This window comes from Hemicordylus capensis, chromosome 6 (genome assembly GCF_027244095.1).
Source record: "Hemicordylus capensis ecotype Gifberg chromosome 6, rHemCap1.1.pri, whole genome shotgun sequence".
Classification (NCBI taxonomy): domain Eukaryota; kingdom Metazoa; phylum Chordata; class Lepidosauria; order Squamata; family Cordylidae; genus Hemicordylus; species Hemicordylus capensis.
In genome coordinates, this window is record NC_069662.1 from 122,036,358 (window position 1) to 122,048,985 (window position 12,628).

Below are 12,628 nucleotides of genomic sequence, written 5' to 3' on the forward strand. Positions count from 1 at the left end.
CTAATGCTGACTGAGCTCTGAAGTCACCTCTCTGTGAGCTGTGAGGGTACACCTCCTGCTCCACCCTCCCTAACGCTGTGCTGGATATCAGCCAGTATCTGTAAATACTTTGCCCTTGATGTTAGCCAGTGTGGTGTTGGACTTGGAACAGATAGATTCAGGTTCAAATCCCCACTTAACCATGAAGCTCAGTGGGTGGTCCAGGGCTAGGTGCCATTTCTGAGTCTAACCTGTTCCACAGGATGGTTGAGAGGATAAAAGTGGGAGTGGGAAGGAACAACTCTGCAGAGCTGTTTGGGGGCACAGCAATTATTTATGAAATAAATAATGTTTTCCTTTCTGCATCTAGCACTGTTAATACTCAACAGTCGACTGCTTATTCTGGTGGCCTTTAGTTCCTTTGATCTCACTGCATAAATCTTCTACCCTCTTAGTTTTAGTCACAGAATTTCTAACTACAGTGACATCAATGGCCTTGTCCTCAGCTTGTGTCACTATAGGCAGAAAGAAAAGGCAATCAGAAGGAAGGAGGAAGAAGTAGCTAGGCAAAAGAGTCACCATCACCACCGTCACTTGCTGCTGCCCTTCAAGTTATGCTAGAATGACCTCCTGTCTCCTCTCACAGACTCACCATCTGCCTGTGAGATGGTGGAGGAAGAGGAAGAGCTTATTTTATTAAAACAAAATGTTTTATTGATGTTTCAACTACCTTGGGGTCTAATACAAAAGGTGGTATATACATGCAACAACCAACCAATAAGGTGTGTTTAGCTCTCCCTCACAAGAGAGTTGCTTTCTACAGTTGCTTTCTATACAACAATGAATATTTATATACCGCTTTTCAACAGAAGTTCTCAAAGCGGTTTACAAATAAATAAAATAAAATAAAATAAAATTTTAAAAAATGGTTCTCTGTTCCCAAAGAGCTCAGAATCTAAAGAGAAACACAAGGTAGACACCAGCAGCAACCACTGGAGGGATGCTGTGCTGGGGATGGATAGGGCCTTTATGTTTCTATAGAGAACCAAGAGGGCTTTGGCCAGCCCGAAATCACAAGAATTTTAAACAAATTGCTTATTACAAAACCTTTAATGTCCTTCTGCTGCATGAGCCAGAAATAAACTTCCATTACAAAGATTTATACTCCTCACTAGTATTCCAGCACTAACATTACTTGTTTTCAAAGGCCACTCACACTTAAGGCAAGAGACTGTTTTCTGTGACTGTCAACAGGACATAATGAACTGAATTTGGGCTCCCCTCACCACTGAATAATCGGAATATATTTCCTAACACTTGGACTAAGTCACAAAATGGTCTCCAAAGGAAGTAATGGAAGCCTCTGTTTTCATTTGGCAATTTAAAAGTGGAACATACCCAAGAATGGAAACTGCACTTTTTATACCAGCATTCAGAGACATGCACCTCAGTTCTAGCCACCTTTATTTAGAAAGGAGGATTTGAACTGATTTTTTTTAGGGATGTGTGATTTCCCCCCACCCTGCGTGAGAAATTGCTAGGCTTACTGCAACTCTTTCAGCTTCCCTTGAATTTCCTTGGATGCTTCTCCTGAAGAGGACCCCCAAATTCCCTTTGAATTCTGTTTTAGGTCGAATTTTAGTGATGTTTCAGTGAAATGTACTTCCACACAAGCATGCTTAGCACCACAGGCTGAAGGGCAACATGATTTAAAATTGCAATCTCTGAGTTTTCCCCAGTCGAGCATGAGAATTTGTGGCAGAGAAACAATATCTGTCTGAGACACTTGCATAAAATCTAGGATGCAACGTTACTTTGTGGAGACAATAAACTTCATAATTGTTCTTCTGGGACTGATAAAAACACCAGTCTGTACCAGTCAGGTGATTGATAATGTTCTTTCGTTCTCCCCAAAGTTATGTGTATTTTCATGAAGGAAGGGGAAAGGGATGTGGTGCAATATAAATGTTTTTCCTGGAATGCACTTCAGATGACTGCATAGCAAATCAACGAAGAAACCCCAGGTGGCTGATACTATGGAAGACCCCTTCACTTCCACCTAGGGTTGCGTATGTTATAGAAAAGCTAATTAAACTATTTAAGAGGCTGGGATAATTATTAGTCATTGTTGCATTTTTGTCTATTAACTCAGAACTCTGAAGTACTATAAACTTCATATGACTTAAGAAGAGAAAAACAACAGTTAGTCTGTTTTAAGAAAAAGATGTCGAATGATTTGCAGCTTAGTCTTGAATGTGTTTACCCAGAAGTAAGCCCCACTGAGTTCAGTGGTACTTACTTGCTGGGAGGTATGTTTAGCAATTGCAACCCAAATCTAATTTCTTTTTTTATATTACACAACAGTGTCGTGGTTTTCAGTTCTTGTATTTCAGTACAGGCAACGTCAAACTGTGTACAGTCTAGCCTATTTAAACTCTAAACAAAATGTAAACCATGACTAGGATTTTTACTGCCTCTGATGACTAGAACTCTCTCCCAGATCACCTGCATGGTGGCTTCTGTCTTACTTCAGCCCTGCCCACACACTCACCTTTTCTGTGACGTCTTTGGCACAACATCACAGGAAAGGAGAGCTGTTCTTGTGGTAGCAAGCATGTATTGTCCCCTTTGCTAAGCAGGGGCTGCCCTGGTTGCATTTGAATAGAAGACTACATGTGTGAGCACTGTAAAGTTTTCCCCTTAGGGGATGGAGCTGCGTTGGAGAGAACAGAAGTTCCCAAGTTCCCTCTCTGGCATCAACAAGTTAGGGCTGAGAGGCCTCCTGCCTGCAACCTTTGAGAAGCCACCGCTGCCAGTCTGTGTAGACAATACTGAGCTTAGATGGACCAATGGTCTGACTTGGTAAAAGGCAGCATCCTATGTTCCTAAAACACCCTAGTTCCCATTTCCTACTGCAACTAAGCCAAAGTACAAGTAAATGAAATAGTCATTTATTCTACAGGGGTAACCCAATTTACTGCAGGGGTGCCAACAGGATTTTCTGCATCCAGAAGAAAGTACATGGATTGGAGCTCCCCCCGCCCCTTGAAATCTACTGGCAAGAAGTGCTCCCCAGCACCCCGCCAGTGGGTTCTTGCTTCTTTGTCCTCTTTGCTCTGTGCCACTGCTACACATATCGACCAAGTGAGAGGTTTCTTCCCTCCTCTTCCCCCCATTAGGGTTCTTCTTCACATAAGAACATAGGAAGCTGCCATATACTGAGGCAGACCATTGGTCTATCTAGCTCAGTATTGTCTTTGACTGACAGCGGCTTCTCCAAAGCTGCAGGCAGGAATCTCTCTCAGCCCTATCTTGGATAAGCCAGGAAGGAAATTTGAAACCTTCTGCTCTTCCCAGAGCGGCTTCATCCCCTGAGGGGAATATCTTGCAGTGCTCACACATCAAGTCTCCCATTCATATGCAACCAGGGTAGACCCTGCTTAGCTAAGGGGACAAGTCGTGCTTGCTACCACAAGACCAGCTCTCCTCTCAGAGGAGAGAGACAAGCAGCAGCCAGCTAGCTTCCTCATTGTTTCCTCCCACTTCCAGAGAGGAAGTCAGTCAGTCAAGACAAATACTGGGAATGCTCTAGCTAGAGTATCCCCAGTACTTGACCTCTCCCATCATAAACTTTCTGTTTTGGAAGTGGGGGGAGATGATGGGGAAGCTGCCTTGTCCCAACAGTGGTGGCAGTGTGGAGAGTAAGGAAAGAAGAGATACATGCTCCTGCTGGCGGCAGAGCCAGTACTGCAGGGAGGCCCTAATGTCAGTGGCCCTGATCCACTGAATGTACCAACAACTAATTTCAACTGTATCATAATCACTGTGTCGAAGTGCCTGAATTTACTTTGAGGGTAATATATTATTATTTATTTTGTTTATTTAAAACATTTATATAGCACTCAAAACACAGGTCTCTGGGCGGTTTACAACAAAAACAGATAAAAAGATGAAAACATTACAACAATTAAAATTTAAAATGTTAAAACTATTAAGAACATAATTAAAACTATATCTAATTAAAAGCCTGTGTAAAAAAAAATGCATCTTGACTGTCTTTTTAAATGTTGTAAGAGATGGGGAGGCTCTTATTTCAGCGGGAAGTGTGTTCCAAAGCCTCGGGGAAGCAACGGAGAAGGCCTGTCCTTATATATAGACAGCTACACTGATCCAGTGAGACCTTTGAGGTCTTTTTAGGTCCAAACCTTCCTCATTTACTCCAGCAGAGTTCCATTCACTCACAGTAGCATGCTTGGAACTGTCCCCACCATTGAAACTTTTAAATGTACCTTGAACGTGCTGGTTAAGGCACTCCACTTATGTATCAAACTTCACATGGAAGCTTTTTATTGGCGGTGGGAGTCCCAAAAGGAAACCTTCATCTGCCTTTTTTTTTTTAGTATGATGAGCACAAACATCCCATGCTGTATGATGTCATGAAGTACATGGGGCATTTTCAGGACTATCTGCTTCATGCTTACAGAAGGAAATCTGATTAACGCTGTGATTCTTAACATAAGCACACTTATGTGGTCACAGTTTTTATTACCTCACACTTGTTTAGCAACCCACTTTCTTGTAGCCTTGACCAGATGCTTTGTATTCTTCCAGCATGCTCGGGGTGGTTGGTGTAACTGCCACATATACACTGGTGTTTCAGCATTAGTGTGTCATATGCAACACCTTCAGTACAAAGACAAGACAACAAGAAGTGGTAAGTAAAAACCAAGTGCATCCTACATAATGATTTACTCATTTTGTTAGTGACTTACTTGGCTTCATAAACCCACCCTAACTTTTAGAACAAGTAAATAAGATCAAAATGTGAAACATTAAATATGAACAACTATGGTTGCCACAGAAATGGCAGAAGATGTCTAGTTTGTCGGAAGCATACAAGGGTCCCATGCACATGGCTGTTACTGATTTAAATATATGTGCCTTTTTTTAGATTGGCTATTGTCAATTTTTCTCAACAAGATATAGGTCATACAGGACACAAGAGAAGTCTTCTTTGCTTTATAACATACACAATACTCCTAAACAAACTGAGAAATTGAGGCCATTCACACGACCTATTGGGAAGGGGGAAGGCTTCCCAAACCTTGCCTTTCCCCCCAGATGATTGATCATTGCTCGATGGGAGCGCAGTGCTCCCACACGATCAGCCCTGAGCGTGCTCCCACACGATCAGCCCTGCTCCATGCAGCACGGAGCAGGACAGGTCGATCTGAAGCCGGGACTCATTGTCCCACCTCTGTGAATCCCACAATGCACTGTGAGATACATCGGGGGATTCTCCCAAGAGACGGGCTCTCCCAAGAGATGGCCCGTCTCTGTGTGCTGCCAGGCTTGAAGCAGCCCAGCTCACAAATGAGCAAGTAGCCCGGGTTTAGGGAGCACTCAGTCCCTAAACCTCAGCTACCAGGGTTTAGGATAGACAGCGCTGGCCTGCTGGGATCGGCCAGATTCCAGCAGTTCTCATGTGCGGTCTAACACAGGCTTGGCATCCCTAGCCTGGGTTAGGCTGCACGTGAAAACAGACTCATTGGGTCAACGCGAATAGAAACTTGGGTCATGGTCTTTTAGCAGATGCTAGGCACATTAGCAAAAGAACTGGAAATAATTAAAAATTATCTCTGGAAGAATGATGTAGGAAGATGTCAATGGTTGTTATTATAGATCAACTGCAAAAATTAAATTGAGATCTGTGGTACAAAATGTTTTGGCTAATATTCTGAAAGGATGGGGGAAATGTATAAGAACATAAGGAAAGCCCTGCTGGATCAAGCCCAAGGCCCATCTAGTCCAGGATGCTGGACTCAGCATCCTGCTTCGCGCAGTGGCCCACCACATGACCCTGGGAAGCCCACAGGCAATTACAGAGGGCATGCCCTCTCTCCTACTGCTACTCCCCTGTGACTGGTATTTAGAGGTATCTTGCCTCTGGGGCTGGAGGTGGCCTATAGACTATTAGCTATTGATAGACCTGTCCTCCATGAATTCATCTACACCCCTCTTAAAGCCATCCAGGAATTAAGATGTCTCAAACAAGGAAGCTACACCTCAGAGGTGGTTAGTTGGTCTGGACAGAGTCATCCCAAACTCAGGACTACTTCTAAATGTGTGAGTTTTTAAAATGGGAATTAATTTACCAAATTCAAACTATTAATGCAAGGCATATAATATAATTAATGCATATAATATAATATAAGGCATATAATATAATTAATGCAAGGCATATAATAATTTTCACTCACAATGTATCTGCTGCACATCCAGCAGTTCTGCATAATCAAATGCTGCTATTGTGGATTTAATATTTTTCGAAGCTCTGCACTAGTCATGGGCAGCCCTAGGGAGTGGGAATCAGTCCCACAAACAAGCAGTTCACTTCTCCACACACCCTCATTGCTGGTTTCCTGTGATTACTTGATGGATACACATTTTCAGAATACTCATTCCAGTGTGTGTGTGCGCGCGCGCTCAGATCTGCCTAGTAAGTCATATTGTTTGCTTACAATTAGCTGTTTAGTGTCACCAATGTTATTCTTCCCCTAGTTATAAGTAATAGGATTTACTCATACTGAGACAGGATTCTCATAACTAAGTTTTTACACTTTTGTTGCTCTAAATAATAGAAGTGTAGTAAAGCATCTCTTCAAAGCATGACCTCAAGAGTAAAATACATAGTGCAAAAGAAGTTCAGCACTGAAGTAAAAAGAGAGAGAGAGAGCGAGCATCAGTACAGATAAAGAGAAATTCCCTGTGGACTTAATTAAACAATTAACAACAATTTCTCTTTCAGAAATCTAAGGCATGGGATAAAGGTGCCACCACTGGCAGTTAGTTAAGCCTTTTACTTCCTTTTGATAACCTGGCAAATACTGGCCTTTAAATACATACCCCTCATTACATGCTCCTCATTAGCATTTTAGATATAAAAACAAATACTGATGCACCTGGAATAATACAGGTGATTGTGTTAAAACTTCAGACCTCTTTTAAGTCTCTTGACAATTTAAAGAATCTAATGATATTAACAAAATACAGCATGTGATTTGTATGTCATATATATATATATATATATATATATATATATATATATATATATATATAAATCTGTGGAACTGGGGACTTAATTTAAAAATAAATGGGCATAAGATTGCAGTTTCAGATTAGTCTGCTTAAACTAAGAATTTTTTAAGCTCAGATTAAGTGAATTTTGGGCTTTGTCAGAAACATTCAGCTCAAACTTCCCAATGGTAAAATATTATCACTCCTAACTGCATAATGAACTGATGAAGACGATACCTTGGTTTAAAATGAAATCTGAATGTGCTTTTTCATTCACTTCAAACATCTAAATTGATTTAGGATGTGCAAATAATTCACTTCTGCAGCTGTGGGTCACACAGCACGTGTGCTACAGTACCACAACACAGCAACAGAGCTGCCTACTAAAAATAGACGGTAGGATTCCCTAACACAATCCAGCCAATACTCCCCCACCCCCCACCCATCCCCAAAGTAAAGAGAAAAGAGACAACTGTTTTCAATTGCTGACTGCTGAGGAATGTTAGTGGAAGATAATTATTCTGCTTGGAATGTTGTCTTCATTCAAGCCAATGGCAAAATTCCCCACTGAAATCAGAAAGGCCAAGATTTTAACTTGCTGTTTCTCTTTCTACGAACACTTTTTTTTTTAAAAAAGTTAATTTCTCATCTAAATTGCTATAGTGTAAATCTCAAATTTCCATTCATGGGGTTGAAACTGACCTTCAGAAAGAAATATACATTAACTAGCTGACCTGGTGCACAGCATCTGCACCGCTAGTCCTCCCCCAGTGGCTGACCATTCACCCGGCAGCCGGTTGTTTGCCAGGCTGCTGCTTCTCCCCCTCCCCCCACCCGCAGCTGTCCGTTCACCGGGCTGCTACTTCTCCTTGTCCCCCTCACTAATCATCAGCTTGCTTGCGAACTCTCACAAGAGCTGCCACGCATGGGATTAGCGACCGGGACGTCTAGGAGAATTAAATATATAGATGTTAATCTATCACATTATACTTTCCTTAAGGCTCGTAGAGTGTGATAACTTTTATGAACATGGATTGAAAATATAAATAAAATATAGAGTTTAAATATCCCAAACTTCTCCCTAGTCAACAAATGTCTGCCCAAGGAAAACATATTACATGACTTTCAGAAAATGTCAGATTATGCGCTATGTTAGAGATGATTCTCATAACCTCTTTGCCCACCTGTTTCTTCAGCCCAGATTACCTCTTGCTCACGTTTTGTTCTTGATGAAGAGTTTATGCTAAACTTCCATAATAGGTTCAGATCACAGCTGGGCACAGTATCCCTCAAACAAAACATTGGGAGTTTTCTGGCAGCATATTAACTGCAACCAGAAGCCATGGCATAAGCTTCACACGATGAGGTCATCCACACAAGCGAAAACTGTGTGCTACCCAAGTTTGGGAGCTGTGTGTGCTCCCAATTTTTGGCTGTGTGGGTGCAAACAACTAGGTAGGGGGAGGGAGAAGTGATTGTGTGGAAGCAAGGTAGGAGGAAAACCTGGGTAGCTTTTCTTCCTACCTTGCTTCCCCACAAACACCACCCCTCCTTCCTAGCTGTTTGCACCCACACAACTAAAAATTGCAACAAGCAGACACAGCTCCCAAACCTGGCTAAAACACAGTTTTCTCTTGTGTGAATGACCTCAATAATTTCAACTGAATCAGTCAAAAGGTGACCCAAGCTGAAAGGCGGGCTGCTACCACCCTCAAGACAGTAATAAAAACCATCACCCCATACACAACCCTACCAAACTGCCACACTGAGAATGTCAGGATTGAGTAGGACTGTGTAGAAACAGCTGAGTGATTGCATTATCATATCCCGTTAGTTGAATTGAGAGGTGGGTGTATGGTGATGCAATCAAATGACTGTTTCATCATCTGCCAACATCTGCACAGTTCCACTCATCACATGCCAGACTCTGCACAGGAATTACCCCTTTTGGACTTTTGTGACTCAATAATGATATTCGAGATATGGGGGCTACTTTCAAAAGGCTGTCCTTAGTTGACATAGAGATCAACATGTACTATATAGGAGAAAGTGATCTCTAAGATATGTTACACTCAAGACACTTGATGATTACATTAGTGCACACGACACTGATTCTGCTTTGGAAGATCTATTCATTTATTTGCCTTTTTATTTTGTATTCAAGATCCTTTGCTTGTCCAATTTATTTGTATTTTTAAAAAGATTCAAGTCTTCTAGGAAGTTTAGTGCTCTAATAGAGATTTCCCACCTGTTCACTTCCCTATGCAAATAGATGGGAAAAGTGGATCTAAGTGTCTGTTCCTATCTTTGTAGTGGATCTGGCTCACTTCATTGAATAAATTGGTAGCCTCTGCTGGTCATGAACATGGAACCACATAGAGTATTCTGGATTACGATAATTACTGGCTGTGCAAAACTGTTTCATTTTTAATATTTCATTTCCATTCATATCAATTTTCATTTGTTTGTTTCTGTTTCATTATTCTTTTCATTTGTTTTCATGTTATCATCTTGAATTTCTTACCCATTGCAAGGAGCTCCTGGCCAGATCTCCACCATGCTGTCTCCTTCGGGTAGCCATTTTTGGTACCCACATAGACCACAAAATACTGACATCATGGGGAACAGTGATTTTTTAAAATGCCAATTTCTGGGAAATGGCCTATTTGAATAGAGCCTATTTGTCTTTGTTCATTCAGAAAATACACATGCCCAGTGATTATGTTATGCCTGAATTCTCTAAATAACTAAGGAGATCATTTGGGCAAATGTTTGAACAAATATAAGGTTGTTCACACAACCAGCCCTACGGGGGTAGGACAAGGCTAACACAGGTCGGGCTCATTATGTGAAGCGCCAGGCTCACTCCCAACCCCACCTCTCCTCCCCTGGGTAGCCCTGCTTTTAAAACCAAGCCAAACATTAGGTAGGAGGATGAGCACATGCCTCCTACCTCAATATCTGGTTGGGTGGGTGCTCGTTCTCCCAGCAGCTGGCCACAGAGGCTGCTGGACGGAGTGGCCGAGCAGCAGGGAGATTTTCTAATGCACCACGTCGCTTGTGCGGTACATTGTGGGATATCTGGCAGCCCAGCTTCTTTAGTCTGCCTCTCAATAGCCACGCCACTCACCAGTGAGCCACTCATCTGGGTGCACAGGCAGCAGAGCCCTGGTCAGGCTCTGGTCATGTGGGGGAAGGCAGGCAGGCAGGCTCCTGCCTTCCCCCAGCCATCCCCATTTTGGTTGTGTGAACCATCTCTATATACTGCTTTATAAAAAAATGATTTCCTGCCCCATTCTCCTGAGCCTCAATTCAAATGATAATCGAACCCATGGTTTGGATTATCATGAATGAGCCATAGCAAACCTTGGGCCATGGCAAGCCTCCCCGCTCTTCCTCTTCTGCATGTGAGATGAGAAAATTCAAAAGATTTTGCTTTTTAATAAACCAGAGTTTCCTGTTATGGTTTATTTTAACCATGTTACTTACAAGAAGTCAGGGTCAAACCATGTTTTTGTTAAATAACCAGTTAAGGCTGATTTGGATGTTATTTCATCCACTGGCCTGAATCTATGGGATGATGACATCAGTGAACACACACACCCTTCCCTCTGGAAGTAGCACCCCTGGCATACAGGGGTGCTACTAATTAATTGCATGGGGGTGGGGGTGAGTGTTCATCCAAAACACTCCTCTACATGTATTTGGGCTGTGTGTATAATAAACTATGAGGTCATTCACACAATCAAAAACTATGTTCTACCCGGGTTTGGGAGCTGTGTGTGCTCCCAATTATTAGTTGTGTGGAAGCAAGGTAAGAAAGAAACTTGGGTAGAAATAACTGTGTGGAAGCAAGGTAGGAGTCAAACCTGGATAGCTTTTCTGCCTACTGTGCTTCCACACAATCACTTTTACCCAGGTTTTTCTCTTACCATGCTTCCACACAATCAAAATTTGGGAGCACACACAGCTCCCAAACCCAGGTAGAACACAGTTTTTGATTGTGTGAATGGCCTCATTGTGTATAATAAACCGCTAACTATGTATCAGAATAACCACATTAGAATAAACCATGGTTTCCTGAATTTTGACATAAGAAGAAACTGTGGTTTATTCCAAATATATATTAGTCCACGTTTCCACTTATAGCAGTTTTCAAAGCATCTTAAATTAAAAATAATCCCCCTTCAGTGAAGTGAGGTAATTTACTTTAGTCTGTTCCAACTAAAACAAATTACTATGGCATAGATGAACTTTAAATAATCAGGAAAAAAGTTTGGTTTAACATGCCAGTTCCTCAATTCAGCAATAATATTGTGTTCAAGTAACGTTGTTGCCTGTAATTCAAAATCCCTGCTTGACAGTGCTAGAAATTGGAGGATTAAGGGGCTTTGGAAGGTTCAGTATCTTGTGCATTTTTAAAAAAACAAAACCCTACCACTTCAATTGGCACACTTTGGAATGCAACAGCCATGCAAATAGTAAAATGGGATTTCAAGAGATCGGAATCAGCATATGCTGGGATTTTTAGCATTATGGCCCAGTTCAAATAAGGATTAAAACAGATCCAAATGCATTCCAGATACCATCCTCATCACGGATACTGTGTGGCTTATTGACTTTCCATAAAACAGTTTCTTCATCATTATAGTCACAAATAAGTACCTTTTATGGCTAAGATTTAGTGGACTTTTATCCCCAATATATTTAGGATAAAAGAAAAAGTGCAGGGATTCTGCAAGAAACTGAAACCCCATCAAAACTTTCTGTAATTCAAACATAAGAAGGTCATTCACACGACCAATACCAGGACGGGGTGAGCGGGGCGGAAGGCAGGATTCAACGTACCTTCCCCCCAGACTATGGCTCAGCTTGTCTTCGGTGCTCAGCCGTATGGCCACATGATCTGCACTGCTGTAATCAATGCGGATCTCTGGAGGCCGAGACATATCATCCCAGCCTCTGGATATCTTGCAATGAATCTTACAACAAGCATGGCGCGAGGGATACCCCAGTGAAATGGGTACTCTAGGCCAGGGATTCTCAACATTGGGTCTCCAGATGTTATTGGACTTCAACTCCCATAATACCCAACCAAAGGCCACTAGTGCTGGGGATTATGAGAGTTGAAGTCTAATAACATCTGGGGACCCAACGTTGAGAATCCCTGCTCTAGGCACCTGTCTCTGTGAGGAGGTCAAGGGCACGTTCACACCCTTAACCTCAGCTAAAGGCCAGGCCTCAAAGTGGGGTTAGGTGGGCAGGAGGCTCCAGGATTCGTGCGGATCCCAGGGATGCAGACGAGCAACCTACCCCAGGCTGGGCTGCCCAAGTCTGGGTTAAGATGGTTATGAGAACAGCTTTCATGTGTGCCCAACAGAAGCTCTTCATCTACAAGTAAGCACATGCCAATCATTCTGTAATGATATAGCAGACATCATGATAGCAGACATCACTTCTCAATACTTGATCAGGCACTTGGTGTTGCAGCAATGACTTTGTGTTTCCTAGCAAAGAACAACACCTTTTGCCTCAGTGACTAACATTCCAACCGGAAGCAGATGGCTGAGCA

The 12,628-nt window shown here is 42.2% G+C and overlaps 1 protein-coding gene across 33 annotated transcripts in view; it reads right to left on the reverse strand.

Annotated features, from left to right (window-relative positions):
- Nucleotides 1-12,628, reverse strand: part of HDAC9 (histone deacetylase 9) — a 670,023-nt gene that overhangs the window by 205,995 nt on the left and 451,400 nt on the right. For all 33 annotated transcript variants that reach the window (XR_008309711.1, XR_008309710.1, XR_008309709.1 and 30 more), the window contains one exon: nt 4,529-4,662. Coding sequence is in view for 28 of the 33 variants with exons in the window: in XM_053261002.1 (XP_053116977.1) it covers nt 4,529-4,662 (134 nt within the window). In the remaining 5 variants the exon portion in view is untranslated. The remainder of the gene's footprint in view (nt 1-4,528; nt 4,663-12,628) is intronic.